Genomic DNA, 26,555 nt, shown 5'->3' with positions numbered 1-26,555 from the left:
CTGATACTCTATGGGTAAAGCATAATCTCTCACATTTCGGCGGTCTATATCATGACTATGAGTTGGCTGATACTGAGTTTGATCCGCCTCTTTCGTAAGAGCAAGTAGTTATCCTTTGATCTCTCCTATTCTACTACGTGACATTTATGCTTTGAGATCCCAAGCAATTCTCGTAGTCTAGCCAGCCATGAAAAACTTGAGTCTGCCCCATTAGCCCTATTTGATGCTCTTAGAATGTGGTCATGTATTTTATGATAAGTTCGTCCGATGCCTGCGTCTGGCTCCTAATTTCGACCTCTTTCATGAAGGGAATCCGGAGCTACTACTGGACTGCAGATAATATCCTAGTGTATAACTTGGACTTTGTGTAGATGTGGGATAAGCCACAGTATTTTAGTCTAATTTACAGAGTTTATAACATGTACTAACAATAAAGATGTTGTTCCATTTTAATACGAGGTACCTAGATTATAAAAAAACTCTTTGAACCAGAAAATATACACCCTTTGGGTCTATATAGTCATCAATTACGAAAAGATCTAAATCTTTACATAATGCTACATGCATCTTGCTCTACTGGATGACCGCGAAACTTACTTGCGCGCTGGAAAGGTCGCTCCATGTCCGAGTCAAGGTCTTCCCAGTAAATGTGCTGCATCCATCCCATTCTCTGTTCCTCCAGAATCTTAGCCATAACCTGCAGACACTCTTCATTTGTCTCAGACAAGGCCGCCACTGCGAGGAAGACGCGCTTCTCAGGGCGCCCGCTATTCACAACGTAGATATCCTGGTACAAGGGGTTGTTGCGCTTTTTCAGCTCGTCTTCGAACATCATGAAACATGTCATAATGCGCGCTGTTACCCAAGAGTAGTTGAGACTCGAGTAGGGGAAACGACCGCAGACGTCTGAGTAGATGTCATACCGGAGGAACTCGAGCAGGTCCCGTCGCGACAGGTGATCAGCTCTTGCAGGTCGCGGCAGTGCTGGCATGAGGTTACTGTCGCCGTCGAAAATGAAGGTATCTGACCTATTCGCATCAGAAGGTCCGGGTGTGCCCGTAGGCCAGATCTCTGAGTAGTTGGAACGGAGATTGTATAAAAAGGTGTGCTTTCCGAGGTCCTCAGTGGGAATCCGGTCTGGGTCCCATCCATTTTCGCGGTATAATAGAAGATTGGACTTGATACGGAAGAAACGGTTTGCGGCTGGGTTTAGCATGCTGTGCATCTTGTTCGATGTCCCTTTGAGCATGGCTCGTTGGCGCTGTGCGAGATGAGTGCCTGTCTTGTTAATCTGGCTGGTGAGGGCCTGTTGGAAATTTGAGGTAGGGGGTCGGCCGTCGGCGAAAAAGGCCTCTGAAAAGGTTTCCCCCAAAGCAGCAAAAAGTCCAATAGGCCTCTCGAGATATTTCTTCTGTACCAGCATGTTGTGTAAGTGAACTAGAAGCATTGGCTCGGGCACCTTGTCCCAGAGCACCAGACCGAAACGGTATACAATCTCCAGACTTTCGGCTAGCCCTGTACCGCAGAGGAAAGGCGAGTATTCCCAGAGGCCATTGGAGTTACTGTTGGAAAAGCGAGAGGGTGGCAGAGTTTTCAGTCCATACATGTACTTGGACTCGCCTAGCCAGTCTCGGAAATCCCACATCAGACATTCGAGTACGCTGATCTGTGACTGGTGTCGGTTGGGGTCGCCGTGTAGCATGCTGTCGCGCTCCAGAAGCTGTTTCAGCACGTGGGAACCCTGTGGGAAGCCCTTGCCAAATCTCTCGTTTTCACGATCTAGGAACAGGTCGACGTCTCGCCTCGGCCGGAACCCGCTCATCGGTGGCTCCAAAACATGTCCCCTAAAGCTGTTGAGGGACTAGCCCCGTGAGACCGTTAAAGAGTCGACTATACACTGCAGTTGGAATACCAAGCTTGGGTTGATGCGCTTCTTGATATCTGTGCCAGGCTTTTGCATCGCAAGGGAGCTGCTCTCCACTAGTCAGAAATCCAGTCACGTTGATCGGAAAATAAGGCGAAAGCCAGGACTTACGTTACAATGCCGGCAAACTCATTAATGCCAAAGAGGCGTACGTGCTCGCTCCACTTGCCGTTGGCGGCCCAGTCAACCTTTTCGTACACATGGTGCTCCCCTTTCATGGTATTGCGTTGAACTACAATGCTGGAGTAGACATTGACTAGGTCGTAGAGCCAGTTGATGGTATAAGATCGACGCCAGCGGTGTCTCTGCTCCTTGGTTGCGCGCTGTAAGTCCAAGGTTGGGTTCCACTTGTCGATCTCCGCGAGCATACGCTTGGTCGGCTTACCGCTGCGAGTAGCCTGGAAGTCGGTCACGAAATCTACAAGATCCTGATATGCGTAGATGAGGAACTGTTCCTTAACATCCATTTTGGCCTCTTCCACCATCTCTGTTGTCCAATCCGCGCCAGAGATTCTGTGGAGTGTCATTGTGAAGTTGCCCTGCGCCTTCTCTATGTTGCCACGCGTCATGGTTTGCATGACAGTCTCGTATGACTCGTGGCCGGGAAATTCTATCATGATGGCCGCCTCGGTTCGCTTAACCATGGCCGTGGCTAGGTGGGCAAGCGTACCGGCCACGGCGCTGTTGAGGCCCTCGTACGCAACCTCTCGCCACACGCCGCTCATGTACGACCGTAGGTCGAGAGTCTCCTCGAAGAGAGAATAAACCGCCAGGAGGTAGTCAGTAACAATGCCGTCCGCGGCTTCGATAATACGGTAGCTTTCAAGCGGGACCTGATCCAACGTCTGAGGTGCGGGCTTCGCCGTCTGTTTGCCCTTCTTGGCTCGCTTTCCACCCTTCTTCTTCTTGCCTCTGCCCGGCCGAGCTTGACGGCGCTGTTGTCCAGGAGCAGCCGACTTCGGTTCCTCGTCAGACTCCTCGTCGCCGCTAGACTCTACTGCAACTGTGCTGGGCTCGCCCTGCGCAGAGAGTCCAAGACTTAGTGCGGCAAACTTGTTGGAGAAGTTGGCCTTTTCGACCTCAGCGTCAAGCTCGGCGTCGAGTTCGGCTTCTTTGCTACCACGCTGCTGCTCCTGCAGCCAAGCAGGCCCGCCAAAGATGTCAAATATCTCGTTTAGGGCATCAATGAAATATTTGTGAGTCACATTGCTCTGTTCCATCTCCGGGTCGGGCTTCGGGCTCAAGGCAGCGAGCTGCTGAAAGGCCTGGTACATGGCCGTCCTCGCGCTTGTTACTGACTGCAGCTTGCGATAAATGGCACCTGGGACGCGAACGGCATGTTTGGAAATCGTCTTGGCCATGGATAAAAGCTCTTTCACGGTAACCTGGCCCGTCACATTTTGGTGGTTCTGAGGCTCGATGGTGCCTGATTCTGCGGCTGCTGACGACTGGAGGATTGTGTTGGAAGCATGGATTATCCAGAACAAGAGCCGCTGCGTATCCTGCTTGTACTCGCGGTACCTGTTTTGAGGCACAAAGGACGCCATTGTCTGTTCAATTTCGCTGTTTGCTACCGTTCCAGACTGCCAGCCTTGCTCCAGGTGTAAAGTAAAACATGAGGTTGGATCCGAAACTACGACAAGCCGTGCGAATACGTTTTTGCACGGATCATTCTAACACCGATGCCCTCGGTCACCCATAGTTACACAGTTCGTGCCTACCGACTTACAAGTAAACAAACTCATTCGGAACAAAACTTTAAAATAATTCATTAAAAGCTTAGATAATATTTCAGCCAAGGTTTCTTCCTTGCAAACAACAGCGCGAATCGCGGAGTCGAAACAACATTTATTCATCATATCTTCATCTTTCTCGATAGTGATTTGTCCGCCAAGTCTGCCGATCCAGTATCATGCATGATATTTTCCAAGTTATCAGAGTTTCAGAGACAGAACCTTCAATCACAATATGTCGTCCTCTCCGCCTCTCCCCATCGTGAATGAAAATGGCGTGAATTGGTCTCTGATACCGAGTGAGCTCCGGGAGATGATCCTGAAGGCAATTGCACGCTGCAAGAACCCTGGCTGGGGGTCGCATGCTGCTGTCTCCAAAGAATGGCAGTCTGTCATAGAGGTGGAAAACTTTCGTCGCTTGAAACTGCGATACGAATGTGTTTTTCAACTGGAACACATGGTCGCCCCCGAGAGACAAAAGCTTGTTCGTCACATCTGGCTCAACATAGGACTTTTCGATTATCACTGTGGGAATTGCCACATCCGCGAGACCCGGTATAGCAGGGAGAGCAACAACATAAAGATTGAAACCGCTCTTGGAAGACTTTTTTCTGTTATATGTCACTGGCCTTGGCAACCAGAAAAGGGATTGAAGTTGGAGCTTAATGCATATTCCGACAGCGATTCTCAGCATTTTTTCCAGCATTACTATATAGGAGCTGAGCATGAAGAGAATCCCGAAGAATGGAGGCCGAATTTCGTGCTTGCCAGGCAGCTCCCAGCACATGATCCAACGCATGGATGGATTGATGATCAGCGAGTCTTTGTTCCTCCTACAGAATCTATTTGGCGACTCTTCAGCGCGATGTTTTTAACCGGGTTTCGAGAAGCCCCTCGAGTCGCAGCAGTCACAAGCTTGGTAATACGCCGCCAGCTTCGCCGTTGCTTTTCTCCATTCACGCTTCAAGTATTATTGGACAAGCTGCCTTGCTTACTCGAGATTTCTTACGAGTCATGGCGGACATGGAATGAAGATTGGAAGGAGATATTCTTCCCAAGTGTGTGCAACCCCTACTCACTTTCCCTATCAATAGCGCTACCATCAGTCGGAACTCTCAGCTTGCATCTTCTCTAACATCATCACAGCCTAGAAATCGATCTTCAGCCGATGGATCCCCAGATCGGTCAAAAGAATAGTGATATTCGAAGATACCAATGATGATATTACCACGGCAATGAACTTTTATGCCGATCCTCTTTGGGACAGTTCTGCCCTCGATTCCCAAATCGGCAAGGTTTTTGCTGATAGAAGCCTCCAGCTTGAACAACTTGCTGCCTCATTCATGACCGATGCCAGGCATTTCTTCCACCACTGCCAGAAGTCCTGGGTTTGGCCTCGACTGCAGTCTCTAGCTCTGACAACGTCGCTCTTATGCTCTACATCCTCCCGAGAAGGAGCTGCTGCCCTTTTACGCGCTGCAGCAAAATCTGCGCTGAATATGCCGAAATTGCATGCAATGGCATTATGGTATGGTGCGAGAAGAGAGGCTTGCGCAGTTATATACAAGATCAAGGCCGGAACAGCTTCTATCACGTCGCGAAGTACATGGTACATGGACTTGAATCACTATCCCGGAGTCATTACGGCATGGAACAACGTTAGCTTCAAGGCTCTTCATAGAGACATTCATGTATCCCAAGATCTGATTCAGGAAGTAATCGAGTCTCATGGCGATGCCATTCACTACTTGCGACTACCCTGCACAGTTATTGGCCCCGTATCGTTGTGGCAGATACGAAGGGAGGCAGCGCGAAGCCGCATCAATGCAAACTGAAGAATTGAGTAGCTGCAATTAATAGCATTCACATCAGTACTATTTAATAAATAGCCAAGGTCCAGGATTTCATCTCTAAATATGCCCAAACATACTGTGAAGATGCAAAGAATGAAAGAACAACTCTCCATATTAGACCAGGCACCATTAATGAAAATTGAGAGATTTCTAGGGTACACGTAGTGAGAATGAACAACGAGAGATGTTAAGCTGACCGCCTGGCAAGATATTCATGGAGACTACAAAACAACCGACCTCAATCCGACTTCTAGTGTATAGATGGGTATACGAAGACCGAAACGACTGAAGCTGCAAAAGTAGCCCTGTGTATTTCTCCAGAGACAGGGATGTCCTTGGATTTTATACGGGTTGGCCCTAACGTATTCATGAGCTGCCCCCAAATGCATCACGCAAGGCTCGTATCGACTCCCTGTTATACATCTTGCCGCTCTCCAAGATAGCATCGAGATGTGCAAAGTTATGTGGTGCGCCTTTAAGTCGGATAATTTCCGCCTTTGACCCGGCGTCGTTCATTTTCCGTCCATATGCCTCACCCTCGTCTCTCAAAACATCCATCTCCGCAGTCCAGATCAGAGCCGGAGCCAAGTTCTTAAAGTTCGGTGCCTTAATCGGCGATACTTTCCAGTTCTGTCTTTGATGTTAGCTGTGAAAATTATGACGTATTGATCCTAAATACGAACCAAAGGCGGGACGTCAAGCTCAGCTGGTCTGGGGTTTCCGACGAAGCATTTATGGAAAAACATCATACGTTCCGCGGGGAGAGGAGGAGCGTGGTACATTTCTCGGTAAGATTCATATTCGCAGTCCGGTCGAAGCTCGCCAGTTGGTGTGAAGACGTGGATATCGCATACTGGCGCTCCTAGCAACTGAAAGGCGAGTGGTATGCCTTCATCGCGGCACATGTGGGCTATGACTGTGGAGAGATGACCACCCGCTGAGACCCCTCCGACAGCGATTTTATCCAGATTTACATTAAGCTGTAAAGCTTTAACGTCTCGGATCTAACTTATTGTTAGTTGTTATATAAGTGGTAACCGATAGACGGAACTTACCCAATTCAACGCCGTCCAGCAGTCATCAATAGGAATTGGAAACTTATACTCCGGCGCCAGTCGATAGTCAACATCAAATGCGACACACCCGAGCTCCAGGACAACTCTTTTACAGAAATCATAGTCTGTAGCCAGGCCGCCAAATGTCCATCCACCTCCGTGAAAATTAACATAAGCTGGTCTTATCTCCGAGGATATAACATCCCCAGGCTGGAAGATGCGGACAGTTATTTCGCCGCCGTTCACAGGACATTTTTCTTCGGTAATGATAAGGTTACCGTCATCTACAAGCTCGTGCCCGTAGTCAATCGCATACTTGGAAGGGTCTTTCCGGATATCTTCAATCGGCACTTGGTGAGTGACCAGACGGCCTGCGTTGTATTTGCTGTGGTACTCAACAAACGTAGGGTCAAACCGATGTCGAAGCTCTTCCGGAATACAATTGATAAGAGGCTTTTCGATAATAACTGGAGGTTTGGAGGAAGTGGCCATGATGAGTGCGTGATAAGGGAGACTTGACTCTGGGCAACGACGATGAAGCTCACAGGTAATAGCAGTATGGCGGTTCGAACTGTATCCTTTATAGACGAGAATTACTTACCTGCTAATCCACATAATATCATCTTGAGTTACTTCCTGTTAAATTGACTGTTAAAGACCCGGACGGCCGGAGTGCTTTGTGATAGGAATAACTCAAGGGTCATGTTACCCAGTGGGTTGACTAAGAGGCCGTACTAGGCTCTCATCTTAGTCCAAGCGTGGTATAAAGGTGGGAAAGGCGTTCTTGTCATCAACTCAACAGGTATTATCAATCTGCTGAGTAGGTAGTTGACTAAGATAGCTCAGCTATTTGGGAAGTAACATAACAGCTGCCTTGAGCTTAGTTAAACCTTAGGTAAGGAAGACATCAATGCTTGGCTGAAGTGCGCAGAAGCCTTTGAGTAAGTTGTCTAGCCTTACTCTGTCTTTGCCCTTTCAATCCACTTTTACTTCAATCTACGTCTGCTATTGATCTCGTCCGCTCTAGTCCGCTCTAGTCTGCCTGCTTCAGTCCGCTCCCGCCTTGGCCCGCTCCCACTGTTACCCATTGCACTTTCGCTCTTGCCAAAGTTGAGTAAGTCTTCTGATCAGACTTTCAGACTATGCGATCACCATCGGCTGGACGGATTGGTCTCGGTTGTGCGGATAGTCTCGGCCATGCGGATATATGGGCTCGTCAACCCTTCGTCCCTGGTGTTTATCTGCCGATGCTTGCCTACAATAGCGTATATATACCCGTAGATTCTCTAACATGAACTATACCAAATTCCTCTAGTTTCACATCTATTACTCATATCAGGCAAAGAGCTACGCGGACAGCAACATGGCTACGGCATATAGAATACAGATTGACCCAAGTCGGATCGGTCTTTTAGGTTATAAGCACAATGAAGCTACAGCGGCCAAGCTGTCTGAACTGCTTCAAAAAGATCTTGACGTGAGCATCTCATATGATAAGTGCATAGCATTGTATTAACTCGGTATATAGCGGCATCATGTTTTCTTCCTGGCGAGAGGTTACCACAACCATGTAGGAGCCACCCTAACCAACACGTTGCACACCACAGAGCTGTGATTCTAATATGTGATTCGTAAATGGGCAGATGTCGCACCACCTATGTACACTCTATGGCGCAGGAGCGAGTCCCGAGGAGCTCCAGGCCGCGTTCGACCGTGATGCTGAAATTCAGATTGACCGGTTTCAGTTAAACGATGGCGTTCTCGAAGACCTTCACCAAGATTGGGCGGCCAATGCTCCTAAGTACCTCGGAGATGCCAAGTACTATGCTGATTTCTTGCGATATTTCCAGGAGGAAGTAGAGGCAAAAGGGTGGAAGAATGCATTGGTGGAATATCTCCTCAGCGGCAAGGAGAACACTCACGATATGTACCGTCGCAGCTGGGGCAGTAAGTCCATCTATTACCGCGCTGGAACTGACTCTACGAATTAAGTCAAAAAACCTAACGAGGTCATAGGCTTTGCCCATTCTTTCATCCAGCTCATGTACGGCATCGAGTGGGATCAGCCTGCCATCATTGCCCAAGGTCTGGCTCAGTCCGCTATCCACGACACCTATGTTGGCGACTTTCTGGAGAAGGTAGAAAAGGCAGCAGCAGCAAACCCTCCTTCATGCCGCTTCAACACTGCTGAGCTCTACGAACAAGTACACTCCGACCCGGAATTCGTCAATAGCGTGCGCAATGGAAATCCAAACAAGATCTTGGACAGTATCGAGGTCCTGTGCCCCGATGAGGGTGTGAATTATCTCGCCCAGGTCAAGGCTGACCCCAGAAACCTGGCAGAGGGCATCGCGGAGAACATCCATACGGCCGCCTACATGGTATCGGCGTGTATTTTCCACCCTCCTGATTACCCGAGATTTGACTTCTTCCTCATGTAAGCGTCCCCCATGCTGCTTTATGGCTGCTTCTAAGAGGGGACGAATCAGATACTGATTGAGAATAGCCATCATCTTACGATTGGGCCATTCTTGCTCTTGATTCAAGGCGCTGCATGGATCCCTGATTCGGTCAAGCTGCGAACCCTGGAGTGGAAGGCTCGCTTTGACATTCTGCACTACGTTGTACGATGGGCAACAACCTTGCGACTTGACAGCATCATAAGCTACACACCAAAAGACACTACGCTCGTGGATAACTTGCAGGAGCTACTTCCCCGGTTCTTCAGCATGCCCGACGATGGCCATGTCGTCAAGACTGCGAGGGCCCTGGTCCTCGCGCGGCATGTTTCTCAAGATTACCTCGACCGACCATGGATACGTATCAAAGATGATAAGACGTGGTTGAACGCGCAATACCTTCTCCTGGACAGCACCTGGGAGCATCCGGACTACCCTTGGGTGCGGACTGCTGGATGGGATGAGGCATGGAAGGACAGTGGTCTTCCTGAAACGATCCTTACAGAACATCACAAGGCTGAGACTCTGTTTCAAGCTTCTGTGTAGTGTTTTACAGCTGTATGGCAAAGTTGTTGGATCTTGGATTCTGCAGCAAGTTATGTATTGCGGCCTGATTATAATGGATGGCATAAAACAGCGGCCGTATACTGGGAACTAGCTGCCTTAACATTAAGTGAATGAAGAACGATACTGTATATACATCTGCTACGGGCTATGAGTTATCTTGTTACTTGAGCCGCACTCGAACAGTGAGTGTTAATACTGCATGTACTAAATTAAGTATATTAGGATGATACCGAAAAAGACATAGCTGCTCCCCACACCCGCATGGCCGAACTACTATTGTTACATTGCCATTTAAAACTATGACAATATTCCTTTGTTTGGTCTCTATTAGCTTAAACTTTTCTCTTGTATGGCATACCATCCTTTGCTGTCGACTGAGCTTGATCGTTTGTTAGTATCTGAGAATCCGAAACAATTTGTGCTGGAAAATCCACTATTTCAGGCTATCTAAAATCATCATAGACGCCTTCTGTGGCTGGGAGCTCTGCTAATTCTTGTAATTGGGCAATTAGGTGAGGGCTGTGAGCTCTTCATGCATACGTTACGATAACCATATACTTTAAGTCCTCGATCACGCAGCGTCTCGTTGGAGGAACCAATCTCAAGATATACTATTCAGAGCATACATTTCCATCTGTTTAAGGACAACGTCCTAATGTAACAGTGAACTAATAACTCTCTACAATAATATTTTTTCTTCTTCAAAATATCAATCTCCGGGAGACATCGTTGCCCAAACGTAATGGCTGATAATTCAGGACTTGGCAAGCAGTGTATTTTTTGTGGGCGCTGGAGATCAGAAAGCGGTGTTGATAACGGTATTTATACGTTGGATAAAGATAACTTGCACGTTAACAGTGTCGCAAAAATAGAAACTGAAGAGTTGAGCAGGGGCGGTGAACAGTATTCACATCAGTACTCTTAATATACCCAAGCTTGAAGTCTAGTGTTTTAGTTGACTTGCTATATGGCGATATATCGGTTTCAAATACGACAGAGCATCGTATGAGAGTTGGTTATAGTATAAATGGTCTGGAGCGTTAGACTTGTGCATTTCTCATCTACACTTAGGTAGACCGATTTTTAAATCAAGGCATCAAGATAATAGACATTCACAAAAGCGCAAACCATTGCGCTGGAACTTGGTCGATAGCTCACAATTCTATTGTATTTTATAGTTGCTTACACAGCTAGGTAATCTAAACAATGCGTCAAACCACATTTTAATATCGAATAAAGAACAAGAAAGAAATCCCCTCATACGGACTTGTCTGGTTGAATATATCTCTCCAGAATTGCCTTCAATGCAGCAGCAGCGGTCGCAGCAGCGAAGTTCTGCCACATGTTGTTTTTGTGGCTATCAGCATAGTCGCTCACGCCTTTGACGACAATGCAAGGAATCACTCCCCACACCCCAGCGCCCTCCATCTCAAAAGCAATAACATCTTGTCTCATTGCGATCTGATCCCGATGCTCGCCGGATTGCATTACTGTATCACCCGATGCAATCGCTCCCACGTAGAGAGCAGGCTCTTGTGCCTTCTCATCGTTGCTTTCCTCCAACCGCCGCTTTGACTCGAGTCTTTTTCGCACGATAAGTTGGCCCCGGTTGCGTCCTTCGACGCATCCCAGAGCGCTGCAGGGTGTGTTGAGAACACTTTCGCAAACAGCGTCGGCCTTGGTATTACAATGATGACAGATGCATTGTGGAGGGTTATGGTGCTTATGTCGATGGGTTGGCACGAAAAGCTGATCATGGGTTGATCCGGGATAATGATAGATACCATCCTGATCCACTTCGGCAGCTTTCAGTTGTAACTGACGAAGAAAAATGGCTGTTCTCTTTTGAAGTTGGGTTCGGTGACGTCGCGTGCTGAAAGACGTTAATAAATTGCGGATATCATTATTTGGCGGGCTCATATCATCTTTCAACATTCTCTTATGCACAAACTCGTTTGGATATTGCCAACCAAGTCATATTGGACGATAGTGTTGCTGATAATCACATCTCCGAGAAGAATTTCCTCTCCGTTTTGGGCTCGAGGCACACCACCACAAATCCCCACGAGGAGGGCTAGGCGCAGGCAGGGATAACTCCAACGAACGCTGGCAGCTGCGCTAGCTACACTGATCTTCCCTACGGACGAGAGAAGAACGAGAACAACGTTAAATTTGCCGATACGGCCAGTGGTGTAAGTGTTCTCATCGCCAGCAGCTCTTCGATAAATATCTCCTTCTTCATCCCAAAATTCGTCAAAGACGAGAGAAACTGCATCATATTCAAGTGGGAGTGCGCAGATAATGGCTATCTCGAAACCCCGACGATCAAAAGGCTTCGTGACATACGTATCATTGGTTTGAATTATCAGTTTTGGCGATGGCGAATGATATCCGTTCCTTTCAATCTTAAGGGGACCATTCAAGTCGGTTATTAATCCCTGCAGGCCAATCGTTATCAGAGGTGCGATGATGTAGCATCTCAGGCATAGACGTGCCCACAGGTGCATTTTCCAGGTGTCTGCTACCGATGGCCTCCTGTATTGGTGCAGGTGTGCAAATATGGGGGCAATGGTGCAGCCTGTCAGACATGATGGGCGGACTACCTGCATGTTGTTGGCGGGATGGATGCATGTCGCAGCAGAAGTCTTGCATACTGCCTAGGTTGACCGCGAGTTTACACTCGGCAATTGTTCTTTATTCTCTTCGTATTCCTCTGTTGAAACCGCTCTCGATTCCTGAACGACGGGGAGACGTGCAGCTTCATGGTGGAAGCATCGCGGCGGGCCTGAGGCGTCTTCGATGGCTTCGTAGATCTTGAGCGAGGCGTCCACTATAGCGATACTGTCTGAAACGATCTCAATCAGCCCGACACCTGACATTGCTGGCAAAAGGGCAGAAGCGCAATAAGCTGCAATAGAATGAAAGAAAACAATGGAAGTTATATATTGGAGATTCATTGGTTTTTGGTGATCTGCTTTTTTCTCATGTTTAAAAACAAATGGATACAGGTAGGTTGGGCTTCCCGGCCCAGGAGGCTACATATACATCAAAAATGACCAAAAGAGAACAATCAACAAGGGACTGCATTAGTAAAGTGGGTATAGTGACTTTTTACTATGAGAGGTACTTCTAAAAATACAGTGGTTTCCACTATATTATGCACTGTATTATAAAGTACTCTTGTACACCTCCACTAAAATAGTTGGACTTTGGTCCCTGTAATTAAAGTCTGTGTCGCTAAGTAAATTTTTATAGAGCCAATAAAGGCGCTATGAGAATGGATATCTAAAAAGTGACAATATGGCACAGTATCTTACAGTATTCTTGGTGGTGTGGCTGGTTGGCAACATGAATATGTGGGTACATGAGCGAAACGACACGGGGTGCAAATTTGTGGCATTATGACTTTCACCCAAAATAAAGGATGAACGCCTATTTGCTATATCAGACAAAGACGCGTCGAACCCATGCTAGGCCCAACCTCTGGCTGGAGCTGCCGGCTCTGAGATCTGTATACACTTGAACTAGATGACCAATAGGTCCACGAGACCGTACAACCATACAGAACCTGCCCTTAGTCAGCAAAAAGCCCGCTATAACACCCGCTGTACTCGTACGTTGTAGCTCTTTGCTTACCGTCTGGTGCATATGGTACGAACTCGGCGGCTTTCTGCGGTTTCCAACATGAAGAGGACTTTTGACAGCATAGCTTTTTGCCTTTCAGCTGAGATAGGAGGGGGGTAACCTTCCAGTCAGAATGGCATCCGGCTTGGAGATGGGGTGGTCAGCACTCCAGCGAGAGAATATCCTGGAGTTTGTTCAGCACGATTTTGAGAAAGTTACTGAGCGCGGCGAATACGAAAGAATTGGATCTCTACAGCGCCCACCCGAATTCTTGCTGTCAGCTATTAGTACTGTCCAGTCCGATCTTGATCTATCCCTAAGTCACTTGCTCAAGGATATTGAGATGATTGGGAAGCGGCAGCAGGCGTATCGTTACCCAGGAGTGAGCCACGACAAACTCTTTGCAGCTGAATTTACGCATGAGTCAGGTTATGATACATGTTCAAAATGCCAAGGTCCCACAGTTGAAAGAAAAGAGCGTCGAATAATTGATTCAAGCAATGGCGAATACCAAGTACCGAGAATCCACTACGGTAATATTGCCTCTGGAAACCAAGTTATCAAGAATGCACAGAAAAGAGATGAAATCAGCAGAAAATGCAAGATTCTCTGGATCGAAATGGAGGCGGCTGGCATAATGAATATCATTCCATGCTTAGTTATCCGTGGAATATGCGATCACGCAGATTCCCATAAAAATGATGAATGGCAGGAATATGCTGCCGCAACAGCTGCAGCGTATGCTAAGTTTCTTCTCTCCATGGTGAGAGCCAGAAAGGTGGGGTGATATGCTGAAACACCTGGAAGCCGCGAAATGAAAGGTTGAAAGCATACATATGTATGCATCGAGGTAGACAGTAATCCGTTATTGATCAAAACGTTAGCTAGTGATTGGCCATTAAATCGAATATATAACTTCATTTCCGCGTAATAAATAAATACAGAGTTAGATACTTCGCATTGCTATGAAGGAATTCCCCAAAAATTGGCGCGAGACTCCCAAAATTAACTACTGCTATAGATGAACATCATCCGTGCGCTACACAAATAGATCATACGAGGAGTATGAGTAGCTTCACTTTTTAGGTCTTCCCAAAGTCCATCAAACGAACCAAGCGTCTCATGTCTGTGTGTATGTTTAGGAGTCTTCACACGATCCACGCTATGCCCAGTCATCTTTTCGCCTCGCTTTGTGAGAGGCCTTCTGGTTTAGCCTCCCTGGTGGCTCTCACTTTCTCTATGGACGTCACTTCTATCTTGACAAGGCTCCGGTTGTTATTTAGAGGTGCTGCAGTATCTTTCACACCCAGCCGGAGAGGGAGTAGGCGCGGCGAAGACGACTTTTGCTTCAATCGCTTGGTGGCTTTGTCTCTACGACCACTTGTGGAAGAAACTCGTGAACTTGCTGGTGGCGTCATAAGCATTGCAGGTTACTGCCCACGCTCGTCAAACAAGATGGATTTCCATTATCCGTCTCAGACTTGAAGTGAAATGATCCAGGATGACGTTTCCGTTTTGCGTAATTTACTTTCGGCTCGTTCTCTTCTGCCTGTTGTGGCTGATGTCGGCTGAAAGAGGGTGATATTACGGTTATGTTTGCAAATACAGCTCTCAGAGCTTCAGCAGCCTCCGCCTCACTTTCCTTGTTTTCTTGGTGCTCCTGTTTCCACAATTGGTGCTTGTGGGAGTTTGAGCCACTGAATCCACCTTGGAAGGTCGTTGCGGGGCTTACTTGATAATTGATGTTCGACCGTTCACTACTGTTTGTATCAGAAGCATGCTCATCATCGTCGGCAAAGTCTGTTGCTTCTGGTGGCTCTGGTGCGGCAGGTGGCCGGGGAATCCACTGGCTTTCATTCTCGCCCATCTCTTCAGCTACATGGGCTTTCCGGTACTGATTACCCATAAGTGGGTGGGCCATGTTCTGAGGAAACGAGCTGATGCAAGTTTCTATGTAGTATTTCACAGCAATATAGCAAAGGTATAGAAGCCTGGCATCTGCAGGGGATTATGCATTGCGGTCCAATGATAAGGTGTGGCACGGGCAGCGGCTGTATACTAATAAACCATCAGTACCCAACCATAGGAGGGGCATTTCCTCATATCGTAATGTGATTCCACCGCTATGTATGCTATGGCATATCGCAATCGCCTTGGGTACTCAATACGATCTCCGTATCGCTTCCATCTTCTAGTGTTTCGGCATGCGCTGGTGCAACTTCCGCATGCCCTAAACACAGCTGCGCCGTTCGACTGAAAGTTGAATGGGCTCAGCGAGCCGAATCTTGGTAGTTGGAATTACACAACGCTTCAAGAGAGGTAGTCCAAAGAGCGGCACATACCACGAGCATTTGCCAAAGCGAAGGTTGCTCGTTTGGTACGATATAGCAATTATTTGCACCTTTCTCTCTTGTTTTCTTTATCATATCCAATATTGACTGTTCTGAGACTTTTGAACTAATTTACGCTTGTTGGTATGTTCAACAAGACGGACGAGAATTTCACTATGATGAGTCGCCTTTTTTCATAATGAATACGAATGCACCTCATTTTACTTCATCCACCCATATACGGCTTAATGAACTATTTGCATAATATTTCCAAACTGAGTAACAATATAGATGAAAATGATCCTTAAGCTATGGCCACATCTCGAAATTTAGGAACATTTGGTGTTCCTGATCTATCCATGGGCCCCCAATGGGCTCGGATGCCCAAGAAATAGGTGCGCCTCCGGAAGCCTCATTTAATTTCGTATTATGTGTTGGGGGTCTTGTCTTCGGAATAACCTGGCTCAGTAGTCTTACAAGGCGATATTTGGACTGTTGAGGAACCGGTAGCTCTCCGTTTGGTCCCCCTTGGATACCGACCACGATACGACCTCCGCACATGTCCGACACAGGTTCGACCACCTGGGGTTTTATTTCGGAGACTTTCGATACCGTCTCTAGTTTTGGTACTTCCGCTTCGTCCGTGTTCTGTTCCACTGTGTCATGTGTTGACGTAGATGGATCACGAGACATCGGTTGTGATATTGGTAAGGTATTTGTTTGAAGTAAGGGACGATGAACTTGCTCGTTGCTATAAGGTATAATCCTGGGTGCTAGGTGATCTCGAATGTTTGGCTCTTGAGGTGGCTCTTTGGAGTGAATTTTGTGTTCCCACTCATCAGGAAGGACATGCGGATGCCGTTTGGGGTTCTCACGCTCATTGTCTTCTTGGAGAGGGCATGAGCTTTGATCTTCCATGATAGATGACAAGCGATTGTGATTTCCACCGCGCGTGCGTCGGCTGACGATATGTGCAGGTAATTCTCGGGCAGAAGTTTGGTAACCCGAAAGATTCGGTGGAGGGGGATAAACAACATCGTCATTTGGGTATAATCCATCGATAGAGAACTCTAATACAGAAGTGACTTCTGTGGGATCGTTGGCATTCTGATCCTTCTGCAGTTTTCTAGGCTTGCGAAAAGGTTTTGGTTGGCTTAAGTCTAGCCGCCGGCCAGGTCGTGAATTCCGAGGACGTCGACGCCCGCGCGGCGGCTCGTTACGGTACGGCCCGATGCTATGCCAGAATGAGTTCATGTTAACTAAACACATGTACTTTGACAGGGAAGAACGTGGAAATATGATTGGGCTTCATACGGATTCTTAGTGTCGGTAGCAGATGGATGCGAGGCGGAAATCTGAGAATTGACCGTTGCCATTGCAGTTTGTCCGAGGGGGGATTCCTGGAATATGATAGGAGGCTTTCGCCGCTAGAAATATGGTGGAAATACGAGGTAAGAAGTATACTGCTCCTATTTCTACAGCAAACCTGAAATTCGCTGACGACCCTGCTTTCTTGTGTTTGCAGCATAGAAGTTTGTTACACTGTTACAAATCGACTAGAGAGCGGCTTCAACATACTCTTGGAACTTTACACTCTGCAGAATTGATTGCCTCGTTTACTAGGCAACCAGTTGCCTTGACATTGAGCGGGTGAAAAGGAGGAGGATGGCACCGCGGTTACCTCCACTACGGAGTGTGAGATCGCTTGAGCCGCAATCGAATGGTGTGTGTGATTACTGATTACTGCATGTACTAAATTATATTAGAATGAGGCTGAAAAAGGCACAGCCGCTCCTTCAGCTACCACCATTGGGTTCTATCCGCGTTGTCGGACCTCCCGCAGTTACATGGCGGTGGAGGACAGGTGCAATATTTCCTTCTTCGGTCTCCGCTCGCCTAAACTTGCCTCTTGTATGACATACCATAGCATGCCGGCGACCAAGCTCGAATAATTATTGGCGTCTAGCCACCGGAATCGGAAGCCTTCTCCACTGGAAAAGCCAGCACTTCGCGACGCCTTGTGCGGCTGGGAGCTCTGCTAATCGTGACTGTTATGCAGTTACATGAAGGCCGTGGGCTCTTCATGCATACGTCACGCCAACTATTTATAACTCTTCAATCATACAGCATCTTGTTGGAGAAATCTGTCTTGAGATATGCTATCCAGAGCGTAAGTTTGAGTTTGTTCAACGATAGCGTCCTATCAGCATATTGAAGTGAGGCATACCCTCTGAAGCACATATCTCCTGCAATAATACTTTATTATCAAGATGTCGATCCCCGGGAGACAAAATCGTCCAAACATAAATGCCGATAATTCGGGGCATGGCTACCAGTACATTTTCGAAGGCGCAGGAGATCAGAATGCGGTATATGGTAATGGCACGATGGTCAAATATCATCAGCACTTCAATAGTATGCTCACAAATTCTTCCGTGGAGTTTCAAAATGCCTATTAACGAACTGCTTAGTCAGTTTTCCAAATAGAAGGAATGGGAAGATGGGAATACCACCTTCAGTCGGGCAATTTCTTCAGAAATACGGGGGCCCAGAGAACTGGCCACAAGAGCCGAGTGGTGGGTAATTCAGAAAGCGGAATGACCAAGATCTGAATATACTAACACATGTCAATAGATGGAAACATATTCAAGTGGCTAACAACCCAACCCAACCAAAGCCCACTCAATTTTAGCCAATATCAACGCAACCTCATTATTCAGCTCTCTAAGGGTACCGGCAAGTGGATTCTCAATTCTGAGGAGTTTCTCAAGTGGAAAGAAGCCTCCGAAGCTTCCAAATCGGACCGGATTATGTGGATGCAAGGCATACGTAAGTGGAAAATATGCCCCTGTTTGAAATTGACTCTTTTCGCTGATGAAGTCATTGCAGTTGGATCTGGCAAAACTATGCTCCTGTTAGAACTCCCCAGTAGACAGCATTAGAATTGCATGCTGACATATTACATACAAGGTCACTTATCGTTGATTTTATCGAAAAACGGATCCCAAGTCAAGATGAAGCTGCTTGCATTTACTTCTTCTTTCAAGCGGAGAAGCACGCTGTGCCACTCGCACGTATCTGGGCGACGTTGTTGACACAGCTCTTAAGCGCAAATACGAGCAACATAGCAAGTGCATTGAAGAAGAAATTCACCGACCCGTTCAAAAGATCAGCCGCACTTGATTCGTCCGAATATTTTGATCTGTTTAAGGCACAAGTAGCTACCGTCAAAACAGTTTACCTCGTCATTGATGCCTTGGATAGCTGCCAGAACGCTCCCCGAGAAGCGACGCTAAAGGGTTTCCTAAAAGCTCTCGTCGAACTCCCAGATAATGTTCGTATTCTTTTCACATCCAGAGACAATTATATAGGGAAAGATATCGGAGCAAATCGAGAGCTATCCATCACGCCAAGAGAGGCAGATGTGTCGACCTATGTCAAGAATCGAATCGCAGATGATAGGCGCTTGCGGAGCGTACTGTTTAGGGCTGAACACCAAGAAGAAATTATCAAAGGTGTTACGACGAGGGCCATGTCTAGCAAGATGTCAGTGTAACACTCGAAAACTTCGCCTTATTAGTAGCGGTGGCTAATTTTTGATTCAGGTTTTTGTCAGCCAAGCTGCACATGGATCATTTGAGCAAGCAACGAACCACCTTTTTTGACATAATGCAGGCTTTGAATCATCTCCCCGACAGCGCATTGGGGGCATTCAAAACATTAGCGAAGCAAATTGCCCAGAAAATAAAGGCGAATAAGGCTAATGGTGAACTTCTGTTAACAAAACATATTCTTCTTTGGGTCTCACACACCAAAGTCGACATGAATATTGGGCAGATACAGGATAGCTTTGCTATCCAGAAGAGTAAGGGGAATTGCTATGAGGATCATCGCCCTACCAAAGAGCTAGTAATGCGTGATTGCACTGGATTGGTCAAAACGGAGAAAGGGACGTTTGGCTTGGTCCATAAGTCAGTTAAACAGCACCTTCTCCAGTATGAAATTATATCAAACGATGCCGACCTCGACATAGGCAAAACATGCTTATACTTTCTGATCAACACATGCAAGAAAAAGGAGAGCTCTCCACTGCTACAATATGCCGCCAAATGTTGGTGGTCGCACCTCAACAGTAAAGCTCAGGTGTTCGATGAGAACACAGACTCATTGGTTATGAGGCTCCTCACAGATGGACCCAATCTCACCAGAGCTTTTGAGGCAATGGAAGAGGCAGGAGGCACCGCATTTAAGGGCATGACGGGCTGGCACGCTGCCGTGCACTTCGACCTCTTGTCGTGGGCCGAGCGTCTTCCATCCAATATTGATGTCGACGCTCGATGTTCAGATGGCCAGACGGCTTTACACTGGGCAGTCCGATACGGTCGACGCAAGTTCGTGGAGCTCTTAATCGGCAAATCCGCGAGCCTGAACTTACGCGATCAGGCTGGTGATACACCCCTCCATAAGGCCCTCATGGGGCCAGCTACGGATAATGTCGCAATAATGGAAGCGCTCATAAGGGCTGACGCACAATTGGATATTCCAAACGAAAAGGGTGTGTCACCCCTGAAAACAGTCATCCAATATGGGCCTACATCGATTGCGAAGTTAATGATTGAGAGTCGAAAAGATGTTGACGCCGAGATATCGGACGACTGGACGTTGTTAAGATACGTTTTCTCTCACGGCCAGCAAATCTTTGGTGTAGTAGATCAAGGGGACATCCAGACAGAGCACGGGGAATGGAGTCAGTTACAAGTCGCGGTCGAAGACCACGCCCACTTCCTTATTGAGCTACTGTTAGAGCGAGGCGTGGATCTTAACCGTCCTTCGACTAAGGATGGATGGACACCCCTTGTATTTGCGGCTAGCAAGGGGGACCTCCTCCTCATGCGGCGGCTGCTGACTCGGAAGTCTAACCCAGCTCGAGTTGATTTGCAGGGCCCGGAGAAGAAAACTCCTCTATGGTGGGCCACACACTATGGAATGGCCGGTGCCATTCAACTGTTAGTCGACTACGGTGCTAACGGGAACGAGACTGGTGGTGACGGCTCGACCCCGTTGCATGAGGCAGTCAAGAAGAAAAGCAGCAAGCTAGTGCAGCTACTTGCCAGCCTCAAGGCCAACGTTAACACAAAAGTGCGAAACGGGTCAACCTTGTTGATTGAATCTATCAAGCTGAAGGATCATGATACAGCCTGGGTGCTGTTGAATGCCGGGGCAAGGCCAAACGAACAGGACGCCAACGGCAAGTCAGCACTCTTTTATGCTATTGAGAGGCAAGATAACGATCTCATATGGCTCTTAATCAATAGAGGTGCTTCCGTCACAGCTCCGAGCCTTGCCAAGAAAACCGGCGGCAAGAATACGGGCATGTATATGCAGACCCCCCTCGAACAGGCACTAAGACGAAAGAATCATTCTGTGGCATGGCTGCTTTGTACGCACGGAGCCTCCCCAGACGCTGTTATTGACGGGACGGGTAGAACGTTGCTACATTTGGCGACATACAGCGGGGATCTTGAAGCTGTTCATCTTCTTATCCAGCGTGGCGCTAGCACTATTGTCCAAGGGGAGGGTGGGCTAACACCGTTACATCATGCCGTCCTGCTGGAAAGGGAAGACATTGTGACCCTACTGACCTCCCACATTGCAGGAGCGTCATACTTGGATGTCACCGATGTTTATGGCAATACGGCCCTTTCTCTGGCCATACAGAAACAGAATCCAACCATAACAGGGATCCTCGTCCGTCGCGGAGCCTCCTGCAAAGCAGCTGGCTCGAAAGGCCTGACACCAGTACATCACGCCGCCCGTCTGGGTTTCAAAACAGGACTCCGCTTGTTGTTAGATGGCGGAGGTGATCCAAATTCGGCTGATGACAATTCTTTCACGCCAGCCCACCACGCTGTTAACGGCTCCTCCGACCCGGGCTTGGTAAAGATGTTGGCAGAAAACGACGCTAATCTGAACGTGGGAGATAGGAGTGGGAGGACACCACTAATGCTTGCAGCTCAGCTCGGTAAACATGAGCTGATAGTTTGTCTCCTTGACGTTGGAGCTAATGTTAGGGTCGAGGATGCAGGCGGATATACGGCATATCACTATGGAGAGAATTATCCTGACATCCAAGAGCTACTCAGAGCACGTGGATGAAGATACATCTAAACAGGGTCTTGGTAAACCGATTTGGCGGAAGTAGCATGGACCAGGGAGGTAATATAATGTACATACATACACACGGGATGCTCTGCATGCTTAGTCTGGCAAGGTCGACTGCAATGATTCCTTCAAGGCTCTTTAGTCGATGTGGATCATTCTTGAGGCGATCTAGGCGCCTAATAGCTTTAACATCTCTATGTACATGTAACCCATAACCAATGTCCGTAATAGAAGAGCTCCATGCGAGTCATATGCCTGTCAGTGTGATATGCAGTGGCGCTGTTGATGTTCCATTGAACTGTACCCCTGTTCCCATTGAGACGTTCTGATTGCCTTGTCCATCATAGACGAACTGTGATCCTCTGCCCATATTGCACAATGCTACGGTCGCACGGCGACCAAAGTATAGGGGCTCTCGTTTCTCAGCTTTCATGTTCCTTATCATGTCCATAAGATTATTAACCTGCGTCCGAGTGGCTGATTTTACTGAATGATTCGCAGCCAATACGTGTACATCGTTTAAGATGCCGTTCATCAGACTCTCGATTTTGTCGGCAGCGGGAAACATCTTGATCGCTTTGACATAGCGCTTTGTTTTGGATGTGCCTTGTTTAGGCATTATAGTCTGTAAAGTCTTGTTGAGCACGGTCGCTTTGTCATAACAGCTCTCAAGAATCTTCACCAAGGCGTCGCGCGATTTCACCCTCTGTAATTCTTCTTTATCTTCCTTGTCTTCTTCTTCTTCCCCCTCTTCTTCTTCTTCTAAGGTCGCTCTCGCTGTTTCGAGTGTATCTTGGACAACGGGGAGACGAGCAGCCACATTGCGGAAGCATCGTGGTAGGCCTGAGGTGTCCTCGACGGCTTCGTAAATTTTGAGCGAGGCATCCACTATCGAGATGATGCCTGAAATGATCCCAATTAGCTCGGCGCCTGACATTGCTGGTGAAGAGGCAATTGACTGCAATAAGGTGAAAAAGAAATATTAAAGACTAATTTTCAGGTTTATTTGATGGTTTCGTGATCTGTTATTGTTCTTTTTCTTCAGGTTGGGGATGGAGGTTGGGTCATTATCAGGCTCAAAAGGTTGCATGCATGTGGGCGAAGCGGATATCTCTCGGAAAAGAAGCGCAGCGACTGCAACACTCCCTGCGCCGTATATGTATGGATGCGATAATGGAATACGACCATCTTGTGCAGCCTGTTTACTGGATCATTCGCCACAGTAGCACTATTGTCTCCCGTCCTTAGCTATGTATCGTGAGACAAAGAAATTACAGAAACTAAACCTGATATTTGGAGATGTTTCATTCCATTAAGCTACCGGAATACTTAGATAATGACCTATCGGACACAATTAAACGTAGCTTACGCAGCAGCCTCGTCCAGCAGTGAGAACAAATCAAGTAAATGTACTAAATAATCCTTCTCTGGTAGTTTACAAGAGATGGGGGGAAAAATCATGCTTGTGGCAGCCTACTTGCTTCGTATGGGTGTAATCATAAGAAGATTCGGCCTCCCGTTTGTTTTGCCTTCTCTCGGCAGGTGAAAAAAATTGCTCCGCCTCAATACATGTTGTTACATCTTAATTCCACTGCCAGGCTTTCTGAACACAAATACTGCTGTAGCAAGCCAGGGTTTATCTGAGACCTGCGTCCGTTGTCGGCCAAGCTATAGTCTATCATTGCAACAGTAGACCGCATTTATTCAAGGTACAAATGTATTACTATTGTAAATGCCAGGGCTGATTTTATAGTAAACAGAGCCTCCTGCAAGGCGGCTGACTCTAGAGGCCTAACGGCAGTATACTGTCCCCAGCTAGGCTTCAATAATGGGGCTCATGTGTTGTTAGATGGTGGAGAGTCCAAATTCGGTCGATGGTAACCCGTTTACGGAGCCCAGGCTACTCTAGCTCCGAGGTAATCTGGACGGGAATAGGCGAATTCCGCTAATGCAAGCCAGCTCAACACCGAAGCCGATGCTGAGTGGAGGATGGTAGTAGCCATCTGACGTTTCGCTTTGGAGAGTGGGAGACATATCCTAGTAGACATCCAGCCTGAGAATGGATGGGTTCAATATTGCATCTAACACGCCCAGACAAGCTGCATATGCAGGAGCCTTCCGGGTCCAATTTGGCCCAATGGCCATTGAAGTAGCACAACTCGTGATAGGATTTATGGGGAGGAATATTTAGATAGCGAATCAACAATATACGGCTTCACCGATTGTGCGCGCAAAGCCTGTATACGGCTGCCAAGTGGCGCGGCATATCGCATACCGTTCTATGGGCACCTGTTCCTCTACCCACTACAACACCGTCGGCTGTCTCGAAAAGGGCGAAATCAAGCAGACAAATGGCCAAGTTGACATTGAAAGTAATATCAGTCGTTCAATTTGATAATGAGCTTCTCGTGCAAATTATAGAGACAGCCATGGGTATAAGATTGTCTTTTCAACCCCTGTGCGAGCAAAATAATCACAGTTAGCAGGGAAAGAATACCCGCAGTCAAGAGTCGGCGTTAAGAACTCTTCAGCCGGAGTGTGTGAGACAAATATATTAAGTAACCCCCTTGAAGAGGTTTTTGTATCACCGTAAAGATACCGACACCTCAAGGCTAGCCTTGGGCATCCTCTCTCTGGGGCGAAGTACAATGAGGCTGAATTGGTAAAAGAAATTAGGCTGAGGGTGGAGCATTCATGCAATATGAACGTATAAGGGAAACGAAATAGAAGGGCAGAGAAGTAAGGCATTAAAAATAACGATATAATAACTTGTAATTGGAGGAAAGAATTTAAGGCGACAAAAGGCGTCGCAAAGACCTCTCAGGCAATTTGTCAAATGGGGGACATAACACCAGCATCTGCATGTACTTTGCAGTACCCTTGCACTAATTGCACGATGATATTGGTCCATGACATACACGCCTATCAGGAAGGATTGCCTGTTCTACTATATAGAATTCTTCTATCCTACATTGCGATATGAAGGTATCCAACTTGAACATCATTGCCTTGTCTTGCTTGGAATTGAATGGCTTGCTCAGTGGTCCACGTGGCCATTGTCTGCATGGATTGCCCATATGCAATGATGCCTTTCAACACCTAAACAGCCGCCTTCATGGTGTGAGTAAACACAATGGCTAATCGGAGTAGATAATTGATGAGGGCAATGTGATTTATCCACTGGTATCTTGCGCCTTATGTAGAGTATTTTAAGAGATCTTGAATCCCCGTAACAACGACATGATGCACATTCAGAAGCATAGCTCCCCAACAAGTGCACATGGGATTATCATATATTACATTTTTATTATAACTCACACATTTTCCATATAGCTACGCAACCTCCATAAGGCTATTAATATGAAATTACCATCCGATAGAAACAAGATTCAAATCACCAGAATGCTCTCTACTGCCGCTTCGGTTTTCAAGCAAACTGCCGACTCTTGGGCCACCATTCAGCAGGTTACTGGCCTTCCTGAAGCTCTTTACGGAGTCGGGAAAACACTGCCTATCTTGACTGAGTTTCTCAAGTCCTTGGAACCCTCCCTTAAGATAAACGAGGAGGAGAAAGAGGCTAAGGAGAAGAAAATTGCAGCTGCAGTTCAGTTTGCGAAGCTATCTGAGCAACAGGCTCAGTATTTCGATGCTATATTGGATGCTATAAAAGCCGAAAGCCAAATCCCCAAAGCAAAAAGGTACCGCATCGCAGCAGTGAAACGCGGCGGGGAGCCGGTAGAGGCTATTTTGAAGGAAATGCTGCAACAAGCTATAGATTTGGCGACTATGTTATCAGTGGATGAAAAATTGAAATCATCGTTACAGGCTGCTTACGATGAAGTGGCTGAACTGAAGCCGTCTTTGGAAGAAGACGATGGGGCGCCCGTGTCCATCAACAATTGGGGAGATGGCGTCCAGTTGTATCATGCTGGAGAGGGACACCAGAATCACTGTACAGGAGGGAGCCAGTACAACGGGAATGGTTATACCTTTCACACAGCATCGCCACCTAAGGGTTAGAATGATATAGCAAAACACAATACATCATACGTATATAACTATTATAATATGCCATACTTTTCTTGTAATATTGATATCTTGTTGCAGGTGGGCAAATGTCGTAGTACCACTGCTTTTCGTTGTGGTTAAAAGTATGGATATTTATATGCATATACCTACCTTTGGACAGAGATTATATGTAATTGGCTGCTACACAATTAAACTCTTTTACTGGCTGGTACTTATGAGTACGCGTCATTTGTATTGAATCATGCGTCCATGAACCTCATATTGCTACATAACGACATCTCGCAGTTTATATTCCATAGATTTTCAAAGCAAGGAGACTGAAACTTGATTCGTACAAGTACTGTTAGCACACGGCTTCTCATCGTGCTCTCTCTCATAAGTGACTTATCTCAATTCTGTATTCTGCTTCAAAATCTACTATTATCCGAGGGAACCATAGAGCTACAAATATTTGCAATGGTGTATAATCATATGAGAATACTCCTATTTGCGGACCATCAACCAATAGAAAAACTGTCTCTCTTCATTGTTTAAATACTGTGCATTTCGTTACCTCTGATCTACCCATGATTCTCAAAGCAAAGAAGAAAAAGAAACTTCTGCTTTCCTAGTTATGAGCTTGAATGAAGTATCAAAACCAAACAAAAATCTCAAAGACATAGATTACATTGGAAAGCCTGGCTCCTTCATTTAAACTGATTCTCGACCATTATTTCATTGTCAAGGAGAAAGCTCTACACCAATAAGGGCCGACGAGAAAGTGGCTGATTCAAAACGTGGCGCTTTGCATAGAGTAGCATCAAAGCATGATATTATTTT

The 26,555-nt window shown here is 46.9% G+C and overlaps 10 protein-coding genes across 10 annotated transcripts; 5 read left to right on the top strand and 5 right to left on the bottom strand.

Moving 5' to 3' along the window:
- Positions 1–547: 547 nt before the first annotated feature.
- On the bottom strand, positions 548–3,505 carry M431DRAFT_520022 (hypothetical protein; the record flags this gene model as incomplete). Its single annotated transcript, XM_024920413.1, has 3 exons — positions 2,036–3,505; positions 1,877–1,970; positions 548–1,828 (listed from the first exon to the last, which is right to left on the bottom strand). Exons 1-3 carry the CDS (start codon positions 3,469–3,471, stop codon positions 548–550), a joined length of 2,811 nt encoding a protein of 936 aa, XP_024774408.1. The 5' UTR covers positions 3,472–3,505.
- A 387-nt stretch (positions 3,506–3,892) lies between these two features.
- M431DRAFT_85847 (hypothetical protein) lies at positions 3,893–5,492 on the top strand (the record flags this gene model as incomplete). The annotated part of the gene is made up of 2 exons (XM_024923607.1): positions 3,893–4,719; positions 4,838–5,492. 2 exons carry the CDS (start codon positions 3,893–3,895, stop codon positions 5,490–5,492), a joined length of 1,482 nt encoding a protein of 493 aa, XP_024774407.1.
- A 384-nt stretch (positions 5,493–5,876) lies between these two features.
- On the bottom strand, positions 5,877–7,057 carry M431DRAFT_85838 (hypothetical protein; the record flags this gene model as incomplete). The annotated part of the gene is made up of 3 exons (XM_024923605.1): positions 5,877–6,140; positions 6,206–6,514; positions 6,566–7,057. The coding sequence occupies 3 exons, from the start codon at positions 7,055–7,057 to the stop codon at positions 5,877–5,879; spliced, it is 1,065 nt and encodes a 354-aa protein (XP_024774406.1).
- Positions 7,058–7,928: 871 nt separating this feature from the next.
- M431DRAFT_5372 (hypothetical protein) lies at positions 7,929–9,570 on the top strand (the record flags this gene model as incomplete). The annotated part of the gene is made up of 5 exons (XM_024921013.1): positions 7,929–8,042; positions 8,094–8,135; positions 8,209–8,512; positions 8,582–9,002; positions 9,072–9,570. 5 exons carry the CDS (start codon positions 7,929–7,931, stop codon positions 9,568–9,570), a joined length of 1,380 nt encoding a protein of 459 aa, XP_024774405.1.
- Positions 9,571–10,746: 1,176 nt separating this feature from the next.
- On the bottom strand, positions 10,747–12,470 carry M431DRAFT_553709 (hypothetical protein; the record flags this gene model as incomplete). Its single annotated transcript, XM_024921392.1, has 3 exons — positions 10,747–11,541; positions 11,562–12,248; positions 12,270–12,470. 3 exons carry the CDS (start codon positions 12,468–12,470, stop codon positions 10,849–10,851), a joined length of 1,581 nt encoding a protein of 526 aa, XP_024774404.1. The 3' UTR covers positions 10,747–10,848.
- A 774-nt stretch (positions 12,471–13,244) lies between these two features.
- On the top strand, positions 13,245–14,155 carry M431DRAFT_508137 (hypothetical protein). The gene has a single exon (XM_024919070.1). It carries the CDS (start codon positions 13,349–13,351, stop codon positions 14,000–14,002), a length of 654 nt encoding a protein of 217 aa, XP_024774403.1. The 5' UTR covers positions 13,245–13,348; the 3' UTR covers positions 14,003–14,155.
- A 1,201-nt stretch (positions 14,156–15,356) lies between these two features.
- Positions 15,357–17,190, bottom strand: M431DRAFT_508135 (hypothetical protein). Its single transcript, XM_024919069.1, has 4 exons — positions 17,071–17,190; positions 16,831–16,996; positions 16,668–16,766; positions 15,357–16,592 (listed from the first exon to the last, which is right to left on the bottom strand). Exons 2-4 carry the CDS (start codon positions 16,855–16,857, stop codon positions 15,855–15,857), a joined length of 864 nt encoding a protein of 287 aa, XP_024774402.1. The 5' UTR covers positions 16,858–16,996; positions 17,071–17,190; the 3' UTR covers positions 15,357–15,854.
- A 317-nt stretch (positions 17,191–17,507) lies between these two features.
- Positions 17,508–21,828, top strand: M431DRAFT_427104 (hypothetical protein). The gene is made up of 6 exons (XM_024915073.1): positions 17,508–17,960; positions 18,017–18,121; positions 18,180–18,374; positions 18,435–18,459; positions 18,516–19,091; positions 19,151–21,828. Exons 1-6 carry the CDS (start codon positions 17,816–17,818, stop codon positions 21,699–21,701), a joined length of 3,597 nt encoding a protein of 1,198 aa, XP_024774401.1. The 5' UTR covers positions 17,508–17,815; the 3' UTR covers positions 21,702–21,828.
- On the bottom strand, positions 21,630–22,967 carry M431DRAFT_508131 (hypothetical protein). Its single transcript, XM_024919068.1, has one exon. The coding sequence runs from the start codon at positions 22,642–22,644 to the stop codon at positions 21,955–21,957; it is 690 nt and encodes a 229-aa protein (XP_024774400.1). The 5' UTR covers positions 22,645–22,967; the 3' UTR covers positions 21,630–21,954.
- Positions 22,968–25,067: 2,100 nt separating this feature from the next.
- On the top strand, positions 25,068–25,727 carry M431DRAFT_494942 (hypothetical protein; the record flags this gene model as incomplete). Its single annotated transcript, XM_024917304.1, has 1 exon — positions 25,068–25,727. One exon carries the CDS (start codon positions 25,068–25,070, stop codon positions 25,725–25,727), a length of 660 nt encoding a protein of 219 aa, XP_024774399.1.
- Between the last annotated feature and the right edge of the window lie 828 nt (positions 25,728–26,555).

Source organism: Trichoderma harzianum (assembly GCF_003025095.1).
Source record: "Trichoderma harzianum CBS 226.95 unplaced genomic scaffold M431scaffold_6, whole genome shotgun sequence".
In the NCBI taxonomy this organism is placed as follows: Eukaryota; Fungi; Ascomycota; class Sordariomycetes; order Hypocreales; family Hypocreaceae; genus Trichoderma; species Trichoderma harzianum.
This window is presented reverse-complemented; position numbering and strand designations above follow the sequence as displayed.

Bases quoted from the DNA above. Each gene is read 5' to 3' on its own strand.
- M431DRAFT_508137 (XM_024919070.1), top strand. From the start codon at position 13,349: ATGGCATCCGGCTTGGAGATGGGGTGGTCAGCACTCCAGCGAGAGAAT.
- M431DRAFT_508135 (XM_024919069.1), bottom strand. From the start codon at position 16,857: ATGAAGCCCAATCATATTTCCACGTTC. The intron at 16,767-16,830 runs TTCCCTGTCAAA...ATCGGGCCGTAC, and splicing joins CCAATCATATTTCCACGTTC to CGTAACGAGCCGCCGCGCGG. The intron at 16,593-16,667 runs CTGCAGAAGGAT...GATGGATTATAC, and splicing joins CTTTTCGCAAGCCTAGAAAA to CCAAATGACGATGTTGTTTA.
- M431DRAFT_427104 (XM_024915073.1), top strand. From the start codon at position 17,816: ATGTCGATCCCCGGGAGACAAAATCGTCCAAACATAAATGCCGATAAT. The intron at 18,122-18,179 runs GTGGGTAATTCA...ACATGTCAATAG, and splicing joins CTGGCCACAAGAGCCGAGTG to ATGGAAACATATTCAAGTGG. The intron at 18,460-18,515 runs GTTAGAACTCCC...ATTACATACAAG, and splicing joins TCTGGCAAAACTATGCTCCT to GTCACTTATCGTTGATTTTA.
- M431DRAFT_508131 (XM_024919068.1), bottom strand. From the start codon at position 22,644: ATGTCAGGCGCCGAGCTAATTGGGATCATTTCAGGCATCATCTCGATA.